The sequence below is a fragment of the Acanthochromis polyacanthus genome, chromosome 1, assembly GCF_021347895.1.
Source record: "Acanthochromis polyacanthus isolate Apoly-LR-REF ecotype Palm Island chromosome 1, KAUST_Apoly_ChrSc, whole genome shotgun sequence".
NCBI lineage: Eukaryota > Metazoa > Chordata > Actinopteri > Pomacentridae > Acanthochromis > Acanthochromis polyacanthus.
In genome coordinates, this window is record NC_067113.1 from 30,959,141 (window position 1) to 30,984,845 (window position 25,705).

Sequence of the window (25,705 nt, forward strand, 5' to 3'; positions counted from 1 at the left end):
TAACTGATTGCTAATGTTATAAGAAATTAGGTATAAAATACTGAAAAATTCCTCCCACTGCTTGTTGTTCTTCTCCAGCCAACAAAGACATTCAATTTGCATTTATATAGAAATGATAAGATTGAAGTTTGGTTATCACGAAATGCCAGACATTTCTCAGAACAAAAGAAAATCAAGCTGCTGTAAATAGCTGACTTTGTGCTCTTAACCCTCTTAAACTCAAATGGCTAAAATTATAGCTTTAGTCAGAGCCAGGAACTTCAAGAAAAAGAACAATTTGATTTAAATGTTCAAATAGTCCTTGAACTACACTTCAACCACATAACAGTTCAGATGGAAAAATTATCCAAATCCAAGTGATATTTCATCAGAGCCACTTTATTCAGCAGGTCTCATTTTAAAAACTGCTAAAAAAATAAACCTTTTGCTCTTTCCAGATTTGATGAAAACAAAAAATCCTGTCCTCCTCGACACAACAATGAAGCCATTAGTGACTCAGCTGTGAGCAACAGTCGCATGACAAATATTCAGCGACTCTTCAGCTCAACTGCAAGTTGCATTTGCACAGAGCAGATCAGAGACAAGTTTGGAGGCAAATTAGAAGCGTACATAATAAAACAGCAGTAAAATCACAGCTGTAATCGCCGCAAATGTGTGAAGTTCTCAGGGTTCAGGCTGAATGTTTTACAGATCTTAGTTTTTGGTGAGACATTGGAGCAGCATATTTCCTGAATTCTGTCTGATCTGTCTCGGAAGGATGTAAAAATATGAAGATATTACAGATAAAAGGAAAATTACCCAAATTAAAGGTACTTAAGGGAAACCAGATGAGTGTTATGGACCAACCTTAACTGTAGCTACTTCAATCTTTTTTTTTTAAAGCTATGTTTACTTAATTGTAACTTCTGTATTTCATTTTGCTTTTCATTCTTTCCATATTTGTGACCAAGTATTTCGTATTCCATTTTATTTTTTTTAGCTTTTGTAAGATAGATAATCAAGGAAATGGATTGTTTTTAATGATTTATGGCGTTATAACTGAGTCATACTGCACAAATAACATGTTGAGTTCTCTCTACTTCTAGTCGTGGTTGTTGTGTTTCCATAGAGGTGCAGGACTTTATATTACCTCTTGTTTATTTAGCCGTTCCATGTCTCTCTAAATACATAATCTCAGTCCTTTTGGCTTCAGAAGAGCCTCTTTTGTTGTGCCAGTTCACAGTGCCGTTGGGCTGCATCAGTGTAAACGTGCCCTTCAGCAAGGCAGCACAGCCCGACCTGCTCCCTGAGGTTTAGAGTGTCGGCTGAAGGCCTGAAATATAAATGTGCTTCGGTACATATCTCATTACAGGAACGCTGTCGGGTTTCATTGTGGTCATTAACGGCTGATCAAGCAGATCGTGGTGCTGTCACCGTCAAGGTTGTGGGTTTGAATCTGTCTGTGAGCGCTGATAGTCCAGGAAGCTTTTTATCTGGCCGTCTGTTGATAGAGCACATCTTCCTTTTAATAAAATTTAGCCAAATGTAGTAATAATTCCCAAAGAAATTGCACAAACTGCAGGATAAGCCTCCCTCAAACCATTATTCCTACAAGTGGGGTCCAAAAAATGAAAAATATTCCTCTTTTAAAAATGTATTTTCTTAGTTATATTTGAGAACCATTTTGAAACTCTGTTCTACTTGTATCAGGCTGTCTATTTTTTTGTGGTTAAACTTGTCATACCTGCTTTATTAGTTATGAAAATAAAAAACAAAAGCAACTTTCATCTTTCATTAACATTCTTGTTGGTGACAAAATAATTCATATTATAAAGTTTGCGACATAGTTTCTGATTTTGTGTCTAATTTTGTCTTGATTTTGTTGTTTTTTTTGTCTTTTTTAAGCTAAAATACTGTATCAATCAGTTCCAGATACTTGTAGCTAAATGTTTTGTTCCTTTGTAGACACTCTATGAGCTGTAAGTTGTAATGTATAAATGATAAACTAAGGAATGATGTTGAAATTGAATTTATTTTTCATAACAATTTTCACTTTGTTCATAATGTTTTGTAAAAAGATAATAATCCCTTAAATGTGAATATTTTCATAATAGCTTTTTTGCACGAAAACAAAGGGAAAATTTGGAGTTATTCATAAGTTATTATGCTCTGATTTAACTGGTCCGGTCCACTTGAGATGAAATTATTCTGAATGTGGCCCCTGAACCAAAATGACTTTGACACCCTGCACTAGAGAATGGATTTGGGCTCCGTTTCCATGGTTACACCTCAAACAGGAGGTGGTGGTTGGCGCTTTGGATTAATAACTCGCTGGTTCGGAGAAAATGAGTTTAAGTGGTGACACGTTAAGCGCTTTTTAAAAAGTAATCTTCTTGGACAATTGTTGCTCGAAGGCTGCCAAAGTGAGACTGAGTGATTTGTTACCTGGCAACAAGATGTTTCTTCAAATTAAAGCAGCGACTCTGAGGGAAGGCCTTGGATCAGAGCTGCGTGCTAAAATTAAGGTGGACAGACGAGCAAGACATTTAGGCAGTTAATGCTTTTCTGTAGCACCGTTTAGACCTTTTTCACAACAGACAGGTGACATATATAGCAGATAATATGAAAAAGGCTCAATTTTATTAAGATACCTGCAGCCAGGATTCAGTACTATGAATTAAATGACTTATAGGGACACTTGATGGAACATTTTTGCTGTCAATTTATCGTTTTTCTTATTATTATTATTACAACAGCAACAAAATTAGTTCTAGTGATGTACACATCATCATCTTTGGTTAATCTGACAGAAAAAAATGTCTTAATTTTATTATTTTTTAATAAAATTTCTGGTCACACATCTGTCTGAGTTGCAGTAACTGAGCGGAGACTAGAAGCTTCTCTGTGCACAGCAGTAAAGAGAAGCATTGTGTCATCTTAAATATTAAAATAGTTTGCCACTGCTAGTAAAACAACAAAAACGAGCCTCTTTTTTAACCAACTTTAAATCCCAGAATGAAGTTTATAGTCATTAAACGCACACACAGGTCAAATGAAACTCTGTTTGGCTTGTTTACGGGGATTAAACTGACAATCCGTAGCTAAAAAACACAGACGGATTAATTAAAAGAACTAAACCAACTGAGAGCAGCACCAGAATAAATAAATAAAAGCAGGAATGGGATAATTAAAAGCAGCAGCAGCAGAATAAATCGAATAAAAATAGCACTACCAGATTCTACAAAAACATTTCTCTGCATTTTTATCCCTGTTTACAATCATTTAAATGTGTTAAGAAATTATCAGTGTGTACAGGAAATGATAACAAAGCTTTAAATGCATTATTTAGGTTAAAGATTGCCACTAGTGTAAAATGTTTATTTGGAGCGTTGATTCATGCAAATTATATTATCTGAGCCATTATATAAAACTTTTACTGGTACCTGTGTGTTCTTTTGGCTCTGCAATTTCCCCTTTTTTCAGTAAATGTTACAGATTTGAGTCTGTCTATGTCAGATTTTCTAGTCCAGCAAGTAACTCAGTAGTTTAGTTGCACATTTTCTACCAAAATACCTAAATACAGCAACACTTATTGTTACCTCTGCATATAATCACTGCAATATTAACTTATTTTTCAGCATACATCGAATCGATTAGTGTGTGATCTGCGTTTTTACAGATTAATTTCTTAATTTAGTCCAAAAATCTGACCGAATTGTCCAGCAGAATTCCTTCTGACACCTAGAGTTGTTGGTTTTTCGTTATATCTTACTTATATAGCAGTGGCAGCCATTTTTAGATGTATACTTTTACTTCTATTTCTCATTTATCTCTATTATAAAGTGTTTTTTTGTGTCCTCTACTAAATTACAAACTTCAGTAAAGCACTGACATCACTGTACTTACAGTCCTCTTGTTTGTGTTTCAAAAAAAATGTAGCTATATGTTTCTTTCAAAATAATCTTTTATCTGTGGAGTACCAAAATCTTGGTCAACCCAGCCATTGGTAATTAAATTTAAATTCGTCTGCCACCTCACAGACGCCTCCTTTGACTAAATCAAAAAAGAAGTGGGAAGAACTTGGCAGATGATGTCGCATTAATTTAACTGAATGACAGGACGTCTTGTTCCAGGATCAACCTGATGTGATTTAATGTTCTCCTTCGCATCGATGCCAGGAGTTTCACGAGCAAACGATGCCGACACGTTTACATCCTGTTAGCGTCTACAAGGTCGCTGAGCAGCTACTTCCTCGCTGTGGCCTTAAATGTTGTGTTGACTCCGTGTGCAGAAATGGAAAATTTTTTGTACTATTTCCAAGAATTTAAATGTGGAAGAATACGGAGTGGAAGTTCATTATTAAATGGTTATATATTAAAGCCACTAAAACTGTCTTTCCATACAGTGAATTATTTTGGTAAAATGACACTGCCGGGTCTTGACACCAACATTTACACTTGTTAAGTTATTTTTATTGTAATATTTGATTAGAATCCTTTTAACTTGAAGGTTTTTTGATGCACCGGCTGTTGTCTTAAATGTGCTTTATCAGATTATTAAAATTTGGGGGAGGAAAATGCAACTCAACAATTTTATCTTGTCATTTTGCATGTTTAGAATCGTATTTATTTGTTCTTTTTATTATTATTGACATTAGTTTTATTGTAGCACACTTTGTCACTTTGTTTTGAAAGCAGTTTTACAAATAAAATTATTATTCATAAACTGAACAAAAGCATAAATACGTAAATGCATGCATAAATAAATGTAGAACATACAGGAAAAATAAAAACAAATGTAGAATAATGCAGAAATGTCTTAAATACAGTTTAATGTATGGATATATGGATATATTGTTGCATTCAATTGTTCATTTAGGCCATTATTTGTTTGTTTCTTTATTCTTCAATCATTTTTTGCCCTCCATAAATGATCATAATGACCGTGAGTAACGCTCTTCATCACTACTCAGTCAGTTAAAATATTTTTGCATCAAGTTTAAAATATTAAAGAGCAAGCTTTGTTGCCTCTTTTTATGAAGTTTAAGCCCTGAATTACAGGATGCAACTCATCTCAGAAGCAGTTTTACAAACATTTTGGTAGATATTCATATACTTGTCTGTAGATGGCATTAATTAAAATTAAAAAATAAAGATGCAGTGGTGGTCTGATTATTACTGTAGCATGTGAAAGATTTTCTTTAATAACTTCTGCTTTAGTCACATCCTCAGGAATTCATTACACAGATTTCCTCTTTCTTTCTGCGTCTGTAGAAGTGAAAATGATCCAGAAATACTACAAGTGAGGCCGCTTTTGTGGTTTTTACGTAAAAAGGTGACCAAGGTACTTATTCAGGCATTATTTGTCATCAGATTAATGCAAAAGGAAAAGACAGAAATCGGCAACATTTTTCTCATTATGTCCAAAATGGACACACAGAAATGAAATTAAGGCGTAGTCTGGAGAGCTCCTGCAGTTTCCTACATCTGACAATCGTATCTCAGTGTTGACCATCTGTTTAATGGATAATAAATCGTGTTGATCTTGCTCTGTTTGCTCCAGGATCTGTTGCAGGACTCTATACCTTGTGAAGGATTAAACACTGATTATGATGTGAAAACTTGCCTCTGACCTTCTTTGTTTTACTTCTTTATCTCCTCAGACATCCTGGAGACGCCCAAGTCCACTAAACTGGTGAGTCAGATAAAGCAGCACTAAGTTCCTCTGCAGGAAGCCGGCAGCAAACACCTGAACACACACACACACACACACACACACACACACACACACACACACACACACACACACACACACACACACACACACACACACACACACACACACACACACACACACACCTGAATGCATGCATGCACACCTGCACACACAGATACCAACACTGCACTAATATGCTGTGTTTTCTGTCCTGCTGACTGCTGGTATACTGATAGACAGAATTTCTGACACATAAAGTGCTATTTTCACAGCTTTTATAGTAACATGTGTGAGTTAAAGTGGGAAGTGACTGTATTTGGTAGGCTGACATTTATATTTCTCATTAGCTTACACACTACTAAACACATCTGTTGTTATCTTTAGTCTTATCTGTAAAACCTGCAGAAGTTACACAGAAAATGTGCAACCTAAAAGTAAAAAATGTACAGTTCAGAAGTGTAAGATTCATTCATCCAAATAATATAAACTGTGCACATAGATCTTCTTCATACAAATCTGTAAAAAGACCAAGGAAAATGTTAGAGATTAGTAGAAATTGTGATTTTTCTGCACTTTCTTAACTAGCCAATGTTTTTTCTCTCTACTCCTGAAATATTTCAGAAGTACTGAATATAAACAGTTTTGCATTTCTAAATCTTTCCAATTTATTGTTCTCTTAAATAATCCCTGAAATTATTTTAGACAGTCTCTCAAACCCCACCTCAGAGCTTTTTACATCCACAGCTGGATGTTTTCTTATGTGACCAGCAGAGGGAGCTGTTTACCTACAATTACACTTCCATATAAGGCATAGGCCTCTGTATTTGATTTTTAAATTAAGAGTGCAGTCAATTCAGGAGCTCTTGTAAGCAAAAAATAATCTTTAATTTAACATCCAGTGATTTAGCTGATGCTGTAGCAGTCCAGAGACACATTAACAGCAGTTTTAATTTCAAGAATTATGCAAATGCTTCTTTATAGTCTTATTTGTTTACTGACATTAATGCTAGATACCATTACAGTAACCTTTAATAGGAATTGTTGTAATTTTCTTTGAGGTTAATCTCACCTGGAGAAGAAAAACTGACTCAGGAAATAATGATGTGTCCTGATTAAGAGGCAAATAAATGTCCTGTTTGCCTATTATGGTGCAATAGAATAGCTCCTGTTTATTTATAATATGAGGTGTGATCAATAAGTTCCAAGACTGTCCCTGCAAAAATAAAAAAAACTGTTCCAGACTTTAATTTGGCTACCATCCCTGTGTAATTCCTCTCCTTGTGCAGCGATACTCTGCTCCCAGTGCTCCTGCAACACTTGTAATGCTCCCTTCAGGTCCTGTTATGTAAACATGTCCAACACCATCTGTCATTCGTGCTGAATCACCACAACAGTGACAGTGAGTTTTAGCTTCAGGATGAGGGAGAAGTGGCAGGAAGCCAAATGTGACGAACTGAAAGCGACGATTGTGTTGCTGCTGCCAAAAAGTCCGTGCATAATCGCCGCACTGTGACTGGTTGCACAGCGTGTCGGAGCTTCCACATGCCGTCACGCCACAGTTCAGGTCATTAGTGCTGAATATTCTCCCTCAGAAGTCTCAGGATGTTAAAAGTAGAACTCCGCAGGACTAATTCCTAGTGCAAAATCGTTTGAATGCTAAAGAAAATGGCCAGGATTGGTGCTCTTCACCGATCTGCCTTGTTTGGTCTTGGAAACTGTCACTCTAGCACTAACTGTATAAACTCCTGTTTCGTCTCTTGATGGTAGCTAAAGACCCTCCTCTTTTCACCAGTAACGATCCTCCACATGAAAGTTCAGTCATTCAGCTGATTACAGGCACAGAATGTGATGTTTTTCTTCTCTGCTCCACTTTAAGCTACATGGAAAAACCACAAATTGGCCACAAAAAAGTATGCAATACATGCTGATACCGCAATGTATAGTAATCTCCTGACTTGTACCAGTTACTGCTTGCATATGTGCGACCATGATGCTCACTGTGCACCAGGAACAGTCCCAGAACTTTTTGATCATCTCTTCTAAAACCAAAATTAAACCTAGAGGCTGCTTCTGCGCATGTAAAACTGACAGATTTCTTTGCATCTGTGAGCTTGTTCCACTTTTCAGATAATTATTTTAATGTGCTGCCGTTGAAAAGTGTTTCTTGAAGGCTTCGAGTGACCAGAAATTTAAAAAAACTTCACAGCTAAACACAACCAGGCTTCAATTCTCCTCCTAAATTATTGAAAGATTACAGTCGAATTAATCTGCATTTAAGCAGAAATCAAACTGATAACTTGTAGTTGTAAAACAATATAAAAACTAAAAGAAAAAGCATACAGACCGCTCTGAGCTCACTCACTAATGTGCCTCATTTTGTAAGTGCTCATAGTGCTGTGAAAAAACAAGACGAATCGGTACAGTAAAAATATAGAAAGATTATATTTCACTGAGCCGTATCTGGAAATAGTACTGAATCAGAATGTGTGATATATTTTTATTAAGAAATGTATGTTAAGAAATGGCTAGAGAAGACATTTTATACACACAGAATTATCACATTTTCAGTTTTTTGCAGCTGAGTGTTAAGCTTTGAACTTTTGATCACCTCTCATAAACCTGGAGGCTGCTTCTGTCAAAGTAAAACTGACAGATTTCTTTATATTTATGAACTCATTCCTTTTTATTATGTGCTGCAGCTGAAAAGTGTTTCTTAAAAGCTTTGAGTGACCAGAAGCCAAATTATTAAAAAAAATACTGAAAATTAGTTTCTGTTTAAAAGGAGTTTGACTTGATCACTTGCAGTTGTAAAATTAAATTAAAAACAAAAGTATACAGATGCCATATTTATAACAGCTCATAGTTTGTTTTTGTTGTAGTTTTATCTGTGGGAAAAAAAAAACAATGTTTCAGTAAAAATATGAATAAATTACATTACACTGGGCTATATGTGGAAATATTACTGAATCAGAATGTGTCTCATGTTTATGTAAAGATAAAGAAGTCAAGAGGCGCCTAGGAAAGACATTTTATACACACAAAATTCATACATTTGTAGTGTTTTTTTAATGTGCTGCAGCTGAAAATTGTTGAGCACAAAGTCCCCCAAATGTTTACTGCCAAATTAGTCTGCATTTTAAAGCTGCTGTCCGGAGTTTGAATCGCAGCGTCTCCCAAAACGCTGTTGGTCCCTCCCTCCCTCCCTCTGATTTCGCCCCTTTATTTGTGCACGCGCGCAGTACATGAGAGAAGTGCCCGGAGTGCTGCAGCATCTTGCCTGTTTTGCTGTTTTCCCCTCTTCTGCATTTAGTACATTTAGTAAATAATAAAGGAATTACGTTAGAACGCTGTATTGAGTCTAACTTGTCCTAATACCAAAATAACATGAATCTGCTAGGACGAACGAGTAAAGTTTCAATATGTGATTACACTCGTGTATCCCTCTCGATGACGTTGTTTATCAAACTTAGTGCATTTACGCGCGTATATGTGTTAGATTGTTTATTTATTTCTATCTAGAGTTCAGAATTGCATGACTCCTCTGACGAAGAGTATGTCCCAGACGCCCCAACATCTTCCTCCAGAGGTCGGGCATCTAAACGAAGCCGTCAGGCGGGCTATGGAGGCCGTGGTCGGGCAGCGACGCGAGCAGCCCGAGCCAAAAAACGTCCTGCAGTCTCTTGGCCTGACAAGCCGTGGGATTGGTAACTTTTCTGGAAGTTGCTGATCCCTGATGCTCTCTCCTCCACAAGCAAAACAAATGTGCGCGCGGTTGCGTAGTGCGTAGCTCGCCCACCTCTGCACGGGCTTGCTTGCTGTGCGCGTAACCGTTGATTGACAGCATGACAAAGCTGAAGCTCGAACTTGATTGGTCGGCAGCGACCGGCGCTTTTTGGAATAACATGGGGGTCTATGAGAGGAAGGCGGAGCTCAGGAATAAATTTTCATATCGCGTTATACTAACTTTATATTATAGTATCGAACTAGACTAACACATTTAAGCTTTGTTAAAAAAAGATACATAAATTGAAAACAAACGGAAACTCCGGACAGCAGCTTTAAAGGAATTCAACGTGATCGAAAATTATACACACAACTTGTCTTATTACAAAATTAGACACTGAGCAGTTTTGTTGTAGTTATCTGTGACAAAACATAATAGTCACCATTAAAAGTTAGATTTAACTGAATTTGTTTAGCCAAAAGAATGTTTCTTATATTTATATGAAGATAATGCCACTATGAGGTAGGTAGAGAAGACATTTTATTCACACAAAATTTACACATTTTTGATGCTTGTCGGTCATGTGAGAAAACAGACTTCTTGAGAATGAAGACATGAGTGTGTGAAAGTGAAAATATCTACCTGGGGCTCCACCTTAGAGCACCGAACCTCCACAGCTCCCTTCACTCCAGCATGACAAACTCTTTAACCTCCACCCTCCTTCCTTCCTTCCTTCTCTTCGATCACGCAGCGAGGAGTGAAACCCAAAAAGGTGCTGCATGTTTCTCTAACCTCGGTACAGTGGTTAATGTTATGATGGTTGAACGTGGTGGTAACCGTGGTAACCGTGGCTCTGAATGGCCTCGCCACCCGCTGCATGGCAACAGGGCCTCTCGCATCCTCATTTTTACCCATGATTCCCGGCAGCTCGCCACCCCGCCGCCGCTGCTCTGTTGTCCTGAGGCGTCCTGTGTTTGTGTGATTGGAAGCTGAATGGAAGCTTCATCGTCACCTCATCAAAAGCTCTCTGCTCTGATCTGTCTGGTCCGTCTGCTCCGTGTCCGTCTGCTTTCTGTGCATGTTGAAGGGAAAAAAAAGCTTTTCTTTCTTGGTAGCAAAGCGATTTATGCTAGTATGTAAGATCAAAACTCAAAGGGAGAATCTAGTTGTAGTAGTTGGGTTGTTCCATCTTGTATCACATTTTTAGAGCCATTTCTGCTCAGCCATCTCAGATTTGCCAGTAACTTTTATAGCATAAAATATGGATATTTATAAAAAATACTTGTGAAGTTTTAGCTGGATATATCAAAACCTAAAAAAACTCCCCGTTGACCCACTTTCTACAAGTTTTTTCACATTCAAATTTGAGGCTGTTTAAACAACAATATCTAAGGAACTATTAAAGATGAATACCTGAAATTTTCACTCTTATTTCTCATCATATCATTGATTTAAAATCTGCAATATTAGACAAGTACATAAACTAGTCTTTGATTATTGGTGAAATGAAATATGAGAAGATTTAAGCCGTCATGAAAATATATTAAACAAGAAAAGCGCTAAGAGGGTGCAGTATTTTGGATAAGTCCTGATAAGTCCACAGTGGTCGATTTGTAGTAGAATCGTGATCGTAGCAGCCAGTTAGTGTTCATTTGTTGTCATGGTTACAGTGATGCTGTGCTGCTATCTGGCAATGATACAGAAGTCTTTGACAAACCCATAGATCCAGACAATAAGCTGCATCACTGCCAAAATCTGATCCTTGTTTCATTTCTGGCCTTCCCTGAAAACGTCATCCAAATCCGTTAGTCCAACTTTGAGTAATGTTGCACACAGATAAAGAGACAGACAAACGTACGGCGATCGTCACATAACTCTGCTGCATTCCTTGGCGGAGTAAACATATGTAATGCAGATATCAACTCATGATATTTTCTGAACCGAACCTCGCTTTCTCTCACAATAATACAAAGCTAAACATGTAGAATACTTTACATATGAAATAGTTGGTCACAAAAAATCAAAGGAAGTAATTTTAATTCAACATTCATCACTGATTAAGCAGGTATGACAAGTTGTACCGCCAAAATAAAAGCATTTGTTGATTGTCCGAGTAGAGCTCTGGACTTTCAAAAAAATTCTAATAGTTCTCATAATCAGATAATATTTGATGTGCTTTTGATTCAATGGCATATTGAAAGAAAATGAAAATTTCAGGCTTTTATCTTTATTAGTTCCTGAGATATTGTCGTTCCGCCTCGAATTTCAATGCGCAAAAAAACATGCTGGAAGTGGGTTGACGGGCAATTTTTAGACAGTTATTTCAGAAAGTACTTGATATATGGAGCTAAAATTTCCTAGGTGCAGTTTTTAATATTTGTAGTTTATGTTAAAAAGTTTCAAGCAAATCAGAGCTGGTTGAGCAGAAGGCCTCGATGATTTCAGATTGAATAATCCACCGAAGTTCTGTTGCAGGGTTTCGACTGATTTGCATATTTTTTAGCTGCAGGCTCCAGATAGCAGGACGTAGTGAGTCTGAAGGAGTGGTGGGTTTCCAAAGAGACATTCAGATTGATATGTAGTTGTTGTTTTTGAACATATATATATATATATATATGTGTGCATTATTATTATTACCCACACTGAGAGGATTCTTTGCCATATCTGAATCTCCATATATGGAAAAATCTGCACAGTATCAACAGTTCTTTTACATATTTCTTGTTTACTTTAATTTTTATACTGATGTTCCTACATTTTTGGACTATCCTTTCCAATGTTGTAAGACTATACATTTCACTGCTGTCATATTTATAAAGGCTCAACTTATCTTATTTAACAGATATGGCAAAATAGTATAGTAGTTATCTCGTTATATTTGGATTTTTAACCTTGAAGTCCCTGTTTTGTCTCTTAGTTGCAGTTTGTCTGCAAATTTGACCCAATTTTACCATCTTCTTGAATCACTTTGCTTCTTATTGCTAATGCCAATACTATTTTTGAAGGAATGCATTTGTGCAGCGTGCAGGAGGAATGAAGAAAAAAAAAAGCCTGAATCGAACCAATATTCGGTGTGACCAGCCTTTGCATTTAGAATCGCTCTGATTCTCCAAGGTTGTTCTAAGCGTCTGGAAGAACTTACCACAGTTTTTCTGAGAATTTATTTATATCATTTACAGATAATTCTTTAAGACGCTGTATGTTTGGATTCGCTGTAGGATAATTTTGTGACTGATCAAACGACTCCCTGGTGATTATTGCAAGACGGATGCAAATCTAAAATGCCTGAAGTCTTGCACAGCAGCATAGACTGAATAAGACAGCATGCACATATCATTTTCTTTACATATTTCCACCTGGAGGTTCATCCTGAGATCCAGTGCTTTTTAACAATCCTCCTCCGCTGACTCATACATGCAGGCGTTTCCCTGCTGCTCTGTCTGTAAAATGTCAGACTGTGACCGAGGTGAAATCAGCCGCCCTCCCGCCTGCAGAGTAAAGATTTCCTGTCAGCTTGCTTCTGCTTTATCGTCCGTCTGCGCTGCGTCTCCTCAACGACAGGCTGACTTCCAACATTGCGGGGGAACTTTGAACCACAACGCCTAAATGTTCAGTCTGGATATAACCGAGCTTTCAAATGTGGAAACATTTGACAGTTTACAGAAAAGACAAAAGTATGCATGAATTACACTAAATCCAAAGGAAACCAGTTGCAATTTAACGTTTTTGCCTCCTTATAAACCTTTAATGAACAAAAAAATGCCATTCTCTATGAAGTATTCAGTTCTTAATCAATTAATAGGACTAAATATGAATAAAATACGAATGCATCTAATACAAGATAAAATAATGCAAAAATACTCATTTAAATTAAGAAGACCAATTTGTTTTTATGCCTTTTTATGTTATAGGAGCCTTTTTATAGCATATTTCTATTTTGCAGTGTCATTCTTTACAGCACCGGCAGTAATTCATAGTAATAACGCCTAAAGTTTAAGTTTTTTTTTCTTATTTCTATTTCTAAAATTGAACATCAGAGGGCTTTGTATATTTCAGCTAAATATATATTTATAGTAAATGTTCCTTTGTTCATAAAAGAGTTAAATCAATTTATTTACCTGTTTCGAAATCTGTCATTGCAGTATGTTGTAGTCTGTGTAATTTGATCACCAAATGGTAAGCTGACTTCACAGTGATCTCCATGTCCGGAAAGTGAAGTTATTTAAACTTACATTCTTTCTAACAGCCACCAGGGGGAGACTCCTCAGAAGTCAGATTGTATAGAATCGATTAAAAAAAAAGAGACTGTTTCTTAGTTGGTTTGTTTCTTCAATCAGCATTTTCCTAATGAGTTTGTGGTTTCAGTTGCTAGTTTTAAGTCTCCTTCAATACAGCATGATGTTCAATTTGTAAATTATGATTCTGTTTAGAGGAAAATAGACGAAAATGCAGGGTATAGTTTAGGTTGCATGTGTAGTGTCCTGGGTTTTTCAGTTAGATCCATCACATGTTTCAATAAACCAAATCCTAAAAATCAAAGCGTCAAAATGGTAGTCCACAAACCAATAAGTGATGTCATGGTGGCTACATTCAACTTCTGGATACAGTCTATGGTTAGCAGTTTAAAAAGCAGACGAAATATGGGAGATAATGAGGAATAAGTGCAGAAATGATTACACAGCACTAGTTTTAGGGAAGAAAAAAGTACTTAATCCAGGATTACTTGTGAGTGGCCCTGAAAGAATTGCTGTGTGGGGCTTAATGCTGGTTGGTTAAAGTTATAGAGTACAATAACGGCATTTTTCTGCCTTATCAATGTCTTTCTTGAGTAGTAGTAGTTGTCTCCTGTCTAACTTTGGCATTTTAAAACATAAGTCACCATTTTGACGAACAAACCTCCATGTTTCTATTTCCTATGTGCTCGTAGAACTAAAGTTACATCCATTAACTACTGTTTTTGTTCTTTGAAAGCAGTCATTGCTAATGACATGGTCAAATCTGGAAATGGACTAAAAGAATCGATTACTTGCCTGTTCCTGTAAATGTTCACGTCACCTTGTGCCTACAATGACTTCTTGCAGTGGAAAGACATTTACTAAGGATCTCTGGAGGTCAGTCGAGGTGATCAGTATCGACGTAAACTCTATACCCAATTCATTATTTAAATCTGTTGTCACACGTGGAAAAAGAAAAGATTCTTAAGCTGTTCCACTTTTTTCTGATGTAGGATTATTGCCCTAATCTGTCCCTGCATAATTTAACCCTTTACGCTTCAGTGCGTCGTAGGTGTACCGCCGGCGGTACACCTACTAATTTGCATAGGAATTTCAAGAATGTCCGACGGCTGCAAACACGATTATACAAACACTATACGCCGATGGAAAGCTTAGATTCTCATGAATCCGCCGGTATAAACCACTTTCAGATGCGATTACCACAGCGGGTGAGAAAAACACATTTGTCCGACAAAAACGAATATTCATCCATCCGTTCTCTATACACGGCTTCAACGCACACAGCGCGACTCACATTTCCGGGTTCATTACTACACACAAAAAAAAAGATTCCACAAAAAACGGCCATAATCCAACCTTTTACATCCAGACGACACAAGCCAGTAAACTATTTTGTCCAAAACATGTCCTGAAGTCGTATAAAATCCCCGAATCGGTCATTTTCAAGGAAATGCACCTCGTGATGCCCGTCCAATATTCCCCGTATTTTTCGTATTTTTTTAATTTAAAAATAGAATATTAGCCATTTTTTTGTACTGAAAACGGCTGGAATTGACTGAAGCTTAAAGGGTTAACTTTGGTTCCCTGACTGTAGGTCAATAAGTGTCATACAAGTCTTTGTCACGGTGCTCGTTCATTAACTAAACTGCCAGTGCTCTCTGCTTGCTAACATGGAAGTGACTACCTCCTTTAATCACTGCAATATTAAATAGTAGGAGGCTCAGCCAGTTACTACAGCAATACTTGAGGTGTGTATTATGTTAGAAAATGGTATCGACAGAGACTATATATGAAATGACGCAAAAACAAAAACTTAATCCGGACATCCCTCATGCTTGTTAAATGTAAAAGTTAGAGGGACATATCTTTGTCATTCTCACTGGAAATTGCTGAGATGCAGAAAATTTCAACAACACGACTTTTTGAAACTTCTTACTGTGATGTTTTGCGGTCTGTTTGATGCCTACAAGTCTTAGCGTTAGGCATGGGCCGGTATGAGATTCTGACGGTATGATAACCTTAGGCAAAAATATCACGGTTTCACGGTATTATGATTGCAGCTCTAAAATGTTAGAGAGTAAACTAGCTGTTATCCATCTTAGCAATAAAGATTGATGAAAGAAAAAAGTTGTGGATAACTTTTTTTTTTTTTACTAAGGCAGATATGGTAACTAGCATGCTAAGATAAATCCTTAGCAAGCTAGTTACCGTATCTGCCTCAGTTAAAATATAAAAAAAGTTACTAAAAGATAGAGATGAAGAAAAGATAACATATGGTAGTTACCATATCTGCCTCGGTAACAAGCTCATTTCACTAATGTCAGACGCTAATACGCTCGTTCATTTCAAGACAGCACCTTTAATTTAGCATACAGCGATGGGTGGTGCCCCGTAGATGCGCTATCATATTCGATGTATTGCCTCCTCGGGCTGCCACTGTCCTCAAGCACGTTTTGCACGTCGGGCAACCTTCTTCCTCCAAGCCGTGGCCGTCTGGCTTTTTACAGTAGCCGAAGTATTCCCAAACAGCCGACTTAGTCCGCTTGGACGGCGGAAAAAGTTCCGGGGGCTCGCCTCCTTCAGCCATCACACAGCCTGCAGAGCTGCCTGCTTGTCACTCACAACAAGCGCAGGTGAGCGGGGGGAGGGGCGCTTTAGGCTGCAGCTTCACACAGCGTGAGGGACCTCTACTTTCTCCCTGATGAGACGTCACATTAAAAAAAACGCTCATACCGCAGGAACGGTATGACGGAAAATTTTAGTGATTTTGAAACCTTGACTTTTTCATACCGTGGTATACCTTAAAACTGGTAACCGGCCCATGCCTACTTAGCATCACATCTTTTTGCTGTTTTGCGTGTCCAGATCAAGCCAAATATGTCGAGTTATGCCCCAATAATGCTTCCTGGACAGTAATTTTGTCCCCTTTATACTGAACATTTAAATACGACTTCTTTAGCTTGTTACGAAGATGTTTGCACTGCAGTTGGTCTGAGCATCACGTTTTCCTCATATTTTGACGTTTTGTGCAGCCAGTCCGAGCCCAGCGTGTCGAGTTAGGCACCTTTTAATGCTTCCTGGACAGTAATTTTATCCCTTTTTTTAGGCAAAAAAATAATAATCAATGTACTACGACTCTTTAAACTTTTTACAATGATGTTTGCACTGCAGTCTGAGCATCGCATCTGTCACGTATTTTTCCATTTCATCCAGGAAGATCAAGCCAAGCCTGTCGGGTTATACGACAATAATGCTTCCTGGACAGTAATTTTATCCGTTTTTGTCCTGTTGAAGCCTCATCGCGCTGACCTCGGAGGCAGCGATCCTCCCTGTGTCTGCTAGGAAAGCAGAAACCCGATACATCTCCAACCATTACCCAGCATCCTCTCTGGCTGTCGGCCTCTCAGGGCAGCACTTAGGCCGAGAAAGTGAGCGATTACACAGAAAAGACGTTTAATATTTTATCAGGACAGATTCCCCTCAGCTGCTCTGTAATGGATACATAAACTGTTTTTTTTCTGCTCCACCAGCCTGTTGCCTTAAATTTCCCTCAGAATAAATGTTTTTTCTTTCCCATCGTCAGCTTAATTCTCACATCACACGTGAAACTTTACGCTGTTTGTTTACCATCACCTCTTCGAGTGTCGTCTCGTATGACTTCTGCCCATGTTTACGTCCGTGTCGTGAGAGTATTTCAGGTTTAAAGCTCACAGCTAATCAGAGTATCCCCATTGAATTAATCCTCTTACTTCCCTCTCTGTTCCTGCTGAGCTGTTGCTGCAGAGAAGGAGATTAGTGGAGCTGAGGAAGATATTATGATAGCGACTTAAATGCCTCTTTTTAGGAGCGAATGACCTATTAAATCACTTAACACTTAAAACTCCCTTTTCTACAATCAGTGTTCATTTTAAAGCTCAAATCTTAGCTCTGGCTGTAATAATAATGCATTTTTATCGCACTATGGTGGAACAAATATGACTTTTTTCCAGAAGAAATTTACTGCAAAACCTTAGAAATTAGTTGACCTTTTACATTTATAGTTGCTTCATTTGAGACCACAGATTATTTCTGCTTTTCTAGTGGAATAATACAGTTAAATAAATAAGGTATGATCAGGATAATTGTCAAGTATCCTCCCACTTTCAATGACGGGTGATTATCATTATGATTTTTCTGAGAGTTTGTGTGCAGTTTCATCTACCCAGGGTTTGAGCAGGGCTCCACTCATGAATCAGACAGTTGTTTTCTTTCTTCCCCTCTTTCATTTTGCAGTGGTCGCAAATTCATGGGATACAGAGGTGGCAACCTCCATAAGTTGATATGTTTAGTTGATGGGTTAAGGTGAAAAGCCTTTAAGCAAAACACAAAAGAACAATGTTCACATTACTGCATTCAGCAAATAGTAACAGCCATTCCTTTTGAACATTTTCACCACATTGGCAAATGCTACTCCACTCGATTTATGTTTGTCAGCCTCAACACCACATAAACTAAAGCCACAAACCTAATCCTATACCACACAAGAATTCATCTGCATTTTAAAGAGTTGATTTTAAGTCACATTTTAGCAAATTACTCTTAGCATTTTTTATCAATTTCTTAACCATTTTATACTTTTTACTTCATGTTTTTAAAATTATTTAAAGTGCCTAAAGTGACTTTTAAAGTTCCAGATGCAATCAATGTGCATAGTACACACCCACCATTACAAACAGGATGAATTAACTGGTCTTAGCTGGAAACCCTCTAATTAGCACCAATTAGCCTGCAATCTTATTTTCAACTGAACGATTACAAAACTCAAGACAATTCTTGGCGTACAGACAAGAAAGTTGACAGCAAGCCGCTCGTGGCTGACGCCGATCTCCGTGGCTAATGCTAACAGCGGCAGTCTCTTAGAGCCTTCATAATTCTGCTCTTACCGGCTGCAACCCGGATTTTGTAGATGAAAGCGGTCCTGCACAGTTAGCCGCAGATCGTGACGCTTTTCCAAACAGGCCACTTTGTTTAAACGCGGTCATTCATTCTCAGTTCCTCCTCAGTGCTATGTCCCCTTTCATGCCGCAGGTGGCAAACCTGCAGCTGCAGATTGGCTCCGCCCCCGCTGAGTGTAACACCTGTGTGTAAATGCTTCTCCTTCTTTGAGTTTTCAGCTCCTTCCAGTTTGACTTGACAATAATAATATGCCAGGTGTTGCTTTTATATCTTGGACTGTAAATTAACCATCAGGGGCTTCATATTAATATTTAAGTGAAAGAACTTTTGCTCCTGTTTCGCCAAAATAGATCAGATCCCAACGATTATTTGTATATTTAATGACACAGTCTGCAGAAAACTCATCAACAACCAGTAGGATAATTGTTTAATGGCACATTTTTAAAGCAAAAATTGAAAAAAAAGTGAAAATTTGCAGCTTTTCTTGCTTTTTCATCATAAAAAGCTTATTATTTGGTGGCTTTTTGGACTATTTGTCAGGCAAAGACAATAGATTTAGTCACTTTTCCCTATATAATGTTTTGCATTTGCGTTTTCTACTGTTTTCTGGTGCTTTACAGACCAAATGAGTAGTTTAACTGAGATTTGAGATGCTGTAGATTTACTGATGAAGGATATTCTATTCTGTATTGACTAGAAAACAAAACTGTAAACAGCAACATCAAAAATCTGTATTTTTAGAAACTGTAGTTGGTTCTTTTTCAACGTTTAACCCTAAAATGACACCATTTTATTGTATTAAATCAGCCAAAAATGTAATTATTTTGCAGATATTTGCAATTATAGTCACAATTCTGTATTTTACTGTTTTTAACATTTTTTTCAATCACATTGCTGCCTTATTTTTACTGTTTTTTTTAGTAAATTTTCTGGTACCTTGCAGCCAATTATCTTTTTTCATGGGATATTTTCAGTTTTACAGTGTGTTTTGTAGTAAAAGCTATAGTACAGTGATGTTTTACTATTTGGCCTATTTTTGAAAAAGGAATACAATTTTATATTTGTGAGCTGTTTGTAAAGATTTACAATCTGTGCAAGGACCAATCTGAAAGCGTTTGCAGCTTTTGTGAACGGCGGCACTCAAAGGCGAGATGAAAAACCGTCACTGAAAAAATGAAATACCTGCACATTTAAAAAAAAAAATTCCTGAAAAGCTTTCCTTTGTGCCGCACAAACTGTATTTGTCGATATGAAATGTAGCAGAAATAGAAGAATCTGTGTGAAAAATTCTTTGTTTTCTTTTGACTCAGTGAAGAGTTTCAGAAGCTTTTTTACCGTCTGACGATCAGACAGAACTTAGAGAGCAACACATGGTCGATTCTGAGCTTTTCTAGTCAGATTTGTTGACAGAACGGAACTGTCCAGTTTAAATACAGAAAAGTACACTGTAAAATAGGTTGTAGCATAATTTTTTGATCAACTTATTGCTGCTGTTTCAGAGATTTTCCATGTTTTTGTTAAACTGAGGAATTACAGACCAGTAAAATCTAAATTAAAGTATTAATTTACGTTAACTGTAAAAGGCCAGAACTGTAAATTATGTCCATTTAAAAAAAATCTGTTAGTAGTTTGTGTGACCATAAAATTGTAGTTTCAGTGTTTTTAAAACAGCTGAAAATGTAACCATTCTACTGGTTGACATTATTTTACAGCTTTCTGTTGTTTATAATTTATTTTTCGGCAGATTTTCACCGTCTTCTTTTTTTTTTAGTACAATTCAAAAACCTTGAGCAACATAAATTATTTTAAAACACTTAATAAAGAAGAATTACAGATGAGTAAAAAGCATTAAATTACAGGTTAACTATGGAAAGGCCCAAACTAAACAACATCCACATCAAAAATGTGTGTTTCACAAAAGATAATTTGTTCTTTTGCAACATTTGAATGTAAAATGACACAATTTTTATTGTGTGTAAATGAGCATAAATATAAATATTTTACTGGTATTTTACTGCTATGTGAAAGGAAAATTAATTATACTAAGTATATAATTATAGCGTTGTTTTTTCAGATTTTTCCTGTTTTGTTAATTTACAGATATTTCATAAATTCACAGAATGCTGTGAATAATGTCCACATCAAATACAAGTAGTTATTTTATCTTTATTATTTTACAGATATTTGACAGTATTTTCACAGTTTTTACATTTTTAAACAAACTATTGTACCATTTTGTACATTTTTTTTGTAGCACTCTTGCTGCCAGATTTTTTTCCTCTGGAGAATGTATTTCTGAGCAGTTAAAACTTAATTATTTTTTTAGCTGCTTAATGAACCAGATCAGGTTCTCCTCTTTTGTTGTCATCAGTCTCGCATTCACGAGCCCATTCATTGGAGGATCCTCCTGGTTGCTAGGAGACAGCGGAGGCTTGCATCAGCGTCGCCGCCGGTCGTCGCCTCTCACCTCTGTCCTCGGCTCCGCCTCCGTCTGTCTCACATCCTCCCCTGTCGGTCCACAATCACTGCCTCACCCCTCCGCTGTCTGTCTGTGGCGCTGAGTGGGTGAGGAAGAGGAGGGAGGAGGAGGAGGAGGAGGGTAACTCAGTGATGTAATGCAGGAGCAGGGCATTGGCTGGGCCGACAAATCACAATAAGCAGAGCGAGGAGGGAGGAGAGAGGGGAGGGAGGAGAGGCGTCTCCAGTGTAGCAGGTCGGCGGCAGGATGTCAGAGTCCTGAACGGAGGCAGCGAAAAGGGAGGCAGCGAAAAGGGCGAGCGGATTATGAGAGGAGCCGAGAAGGAGGACATAAAGGAGGACGACAGCGGGAGGACGAGGGAGGGGATTCTGGGAATAAATCGCCGCGGCCATTTGCACCACTGCAGCTTCCCGGCCTGAACCGCTGCCTGTCCGACTGTTTGTGTGGATCCTGTTGTATCACCTCCTCTGTGTGTGTGTGTGTGTGTGTGGTGACTGTGTTGTTTGTCTTCTTCTTCTTCTTCTTCTCTTGCAAATATGATGAGACAGACTCCTGCACCCCGGAAGGTACAGAAACTCCACACGATCCTCATTCATCTGATGTTGTCATCCTTTTATTTTTTGTGTTGTTGTTGCTGGCAGAGGTCACACTCAGAAGTTTCGTCCCCTTTTTTTTCCCTCCCCTCTCCCACCCTTGATATTCCCAGCAGCGTTCCCTCACTGCTATGTGGTGGCTTGTTTTTTTTTTATTGCAGAATTATTTCATGCTCAGTTGTGTCGCCTCATCGTGCAGAATCACTCTCTGGCGGTTTCAGTACAGCTTGTTCTGGGGTCTAGAGCTCGACACTGTGGCTGTCAGCTGTGCTTTAGTACAGCTGTTTAGCTCGGGCTGATTTCTGCTGAATGGTGCGCCTCTAATCCAATAAAGAGCAGCGATAACTGGGCAGAGCGACGGCCGAGCTCCAGCCGAGGGAGGAGGTCGCTGTGCAGGAGGGAGATCGTCTTGCAGAAATGTGTTAGAAAGCATCCGTCTAGTTTTATTACCACACAGTGAAGGGAAAGCATCATAGATCTGCTTAAATATGGAGGTGCAACAATCTTATTTTGTGCTTTTAATCATATTACATGATCCTCCCAAGCAGGCAGAGTTTCTCCAAAACGTAATGATATTTAGGTTAATTTAGCTTCTCCTGAAAGCCTCAGAATTTTATCCTACATTGATTCCTCTGAAGAATTGGGTAGTTTTTCCTTATTTAGTCTGAAAAAATGCACAATATGTTTCCACTCAAGCATACAGCAACTTTCTGTTAATAATACATGATTAATTGACGTAAACGTAGCATTTTTTGCCTCAGTTTTCCTTGAATTTTTAATTAATTGCACCGTTACTTCCAGGAACTTTCTAGGAAATAAGTAGGAGATGAAAGATATTAGAAACAAAAGAGATAATAATGCTATTTTTTGCTAAATATTAGCTGCTTTTCTCAGTTTAACATCATTGTTTACTGAATATGTTTGGATTTTGAACCTTTTTTGCACAAGCTACCTATTATTTTTGCGTTTCATAAACTAATAACATATCAGTTAATGCAGAAAAATCAACCAAAGCTGGAAACAATGAATTGTTTTTAATTAAACTGCGCTGTTTCTTCCAGGATGCTTTCTAGGAAATAAGTAGGAGATGAAAGATATTAGAAAAAAGTGATAATAGTGCTATTTTTGCTAAATACTAGCTGCTTTTCTCAGTTTTGCTTCATTGTTAATTGAGTATTTCTTGATTTGGAACCTTTTTTGCATAAGTGCAATGCCAAGAAAAAACTTTAATTCTCTTCACACATCATTAAATTTAACGTTTATCGAGTGTCGGATTGCATTTAGTAATTAGTTTTGCATTTGTGCAAACTTGGGGAAGAAAATGTAGATTATATTTGGAAATGAGAATTAGGATTTCTACAGATTTGTGGAGGTTTTAGTGGATTAGAAGTATGTACAGAAACATATCAGTTAATGCAGAAAGATCAACCAAAGCTGAGTTGTTTTAGTAGATATAGTATTGCTGTTACTTATCCACAAAATATATAAAAATATTGTGCGTTTCTCCACTTTTTTGGAGGCACTTGAGGGGTCAGATTCAAACCCTCCTGATCTACCAGTAAAACAGGCTCTAATGTGGACGTGGTGCCACAGAACCGGGCTCGGATGAGGCGGGTCGGGACACAAAGCGGTCAGTGAGGACGCAGCGGTACCAGCCACAGTGTCGGTGTTGTTGTCGAGGTTTTGGGTCACGTGTGAGGAAGCGGTGAGGCCTCAGAGAGCAGCGAGGACAAAAGAGATCATTAGAGGAGCTCCATGAGAACCAAGGAGGACGTTCAGCTTGCACTCATCCTCCCATTCCGTCCTTTTTGTCTGTGATTTTCCCGTTTGATATGCCTCGAATCACTAACCCTGGATGTTTGTTTCCTTCCCTCCTCTTCCTCTCCTGCTACCCTTTGACCTCCTCCTCCTCCTCCTCTTCCTCCTTCTTTCCTCCCTTTTCTCCTCAGACCACGGCCAGAAGGCCCAAGGTGAGCCCAGTTTTCCTCGTCAGGGCTTCAGTTTGCATCATTTTCCGTGTGTGATTTGTCACATTAATTACGTTTTATTAACAGGATTCACATTTTGGCTTAACAGCACACATGTCTTTCCACCTGATGCATCTAGATCTCCTCATGTCGCTTCATTTTCTTATTATTTTTCCGCTTTTTAAGCACTACATTCTCTATGTTATGTCATTAGTTTTAAGTATTTATCCACAGTTCCACAAATTATCATTGGTGTTTTATGTTTTACAATTCTCTTTCACTTCCAGAGAAGCTTCACCACATTAATTCCTTTAATTTCATGTAATTTTGAGTCTTTTTCAGTTGCAGTTTTGCATTCAGGGTCTTGATTCATCATGGAGGTTGAATGGAAATGCAACAAACAAAAACCAAGTCGAGTTAATTTACTGGTACAGCACCTTTAAATCAGCACAAGTTCAACCAAAGTGTTGTTTAATTATTAACAGCAACTCGTAAGACATAAAAACGATGACTAAATGACATTTTTGAACATTAACACCATAAAATAAAGAAAAAGAAAAGACACAATAGAATAAAAGATGAAGTTAATGGGGTTTAATAGTTAGACTCCTAGACAACTATCAAATGGCTTGTTAGTTTTAGAAGGAAGCAAACGACATAAGTTAGGATGTAATGTTAATTCCATTGTTTCAAACTGTGATTTTGGTTAGAAATTGATTAATTATTCATGGTGGATGGACTCTAAAAGGCATGCTCTACAATACTATAAACAAAAAGCTTCTTATTTTAATATCTATAGAGATGCTAAATGTGATTATTATTTTGTTGAACTTTAATAACTGAGCAGGAAGTTGTACCACAAAAATATTGCTGCGCAGATTGATCCAAACAGAGTGTAAAATCAATGACGTGAGAAATAAATGTCAGGCTTTTTTATTTTTAATAATTGTTCAAAAATTCTGAAATTTCACTCCGCAAAAATAATGTCCTGGAAGTGGATCGACAGGCAAAGTCTTTTATATGTTAAGCTAAAATTTTTACGAATATCTCTGTAAATATCTAAATTTTGTGGTCTAGAAATGTAAATAAAATCACACGTGGTTGAGCAGAAATTGTTAAAAAAAAATGTAATAATTTGAGATTAAAACTAGTCACCTTTATTTTAATCATTCAGCAATGATTTACACACAATGGGATCTTTTTTTGCCGCTTTTTTCCACTTTCATCTTGTTTTTTTCCTTTTTTTTTTCTACAAAGAAACGTTGTCATTTTTCCCATTTTTTTCATCTTTTTTCCTGCAGCAGCCCAGCCGACCTGCCGGCACCGGAGGAAAGGGGGCGGCGTCCGGCTCGGCTTCGGCCTCGGCCGGGGAGATGAGCAGCAGTGAACCCAGCACGCCGGCCCAAACCCCGCTGGCTGCTCCGGTCATCCCCACCCTGCACTCCCCTGGAAACCCTCCAGCCCCCGTCCCCAGCAAGGTCAGATTCACATCACTGCAGCCGAGCCTTCAGAGTGTAGAAACCGGAATATTTCATGTTTGAAAACAGCATAATTACACTTCATATAATCAGGAATAAAAGGTTATTCTAACGCAGCAGGATCAGAAGACGGAAGTAAAATCAAACGTGACGTCTTCTTGTCATCGCTCCTCCAAATAGACGTGTTTTTTTGACACAGCTGTCAGTTTCCATTGAATTAGAAAGGAGCCCGAGGCCTGAGCTGAAGTCTTTGATTCTCCAACGGGAATTCCTCTAAATTAAAAGAGAAACCCGTCATCTTTGGTTAAATTTATCATGTTGACACCAGCGTTTTTGTGATTCTTTCGTTCATTCATGCTCAGGTTTGTAGGAAAATGAAAGGCGACACGTTGAATTATGATAAATTTAAAATAAATGTAGATAAAAGAGAAACTCTGATATCAAACTAATGATTCAGTTAAAATGGCAGAAAGTCAAAAATGCTCGTTATGATTTCTGTGCAGGGTTGCAACTAACGAATATTCACATTGTAGGTTAATTTGTTCAGAATTCTCGTGATTATTAAAGCAGTTTATTGGTACAAATGTTAGAAAAATGGTG

At 37.7% G+C, this 25,705-nt stretch overlaps 1 protein-coding gene across 7 annotated transcripts in view; it reads left to right on the forward strand.

The window, feature by feature from the left end:
- dctn1b (dynactin 1b) overlaps positions 1-25,705 on the forward strand; it is a 70,271-nt gene that overhangs the window by 14,426 nt on the left and 30,140 nt on the right. For 3 of the 7 annotated variants that reach the window (XM_022216846.2, XM_022216820.2, XM_022216827.2), the window contains exons 4-8: positions 5,642-5,673; positions 10,170-10,214; positions 21,616-21,633; positions 23,610-23,630; positions 24,929-25,105. In XM_022216846.2, coding sequence (XP_022072538.2) covers positions 5,642-5,673; positions 10,170-10,214; positions 21,616-21,633; positions 23,610-23,630; positions 24,929-25,105 — 293 coding nt within the window. The remainder of the gene's footprint in view (positions 1-5,641; positions 5,674-10,169; positions 10,215-21,615; positions 21,634-23,609; positions 23,631-24,928; positions 25,106-25,705) is intronic. The other 4 variants (XM_022216834.2, XM_022216837.2, XM_022216854.2 and 1 more) reach the window with 4 other exon arrangements.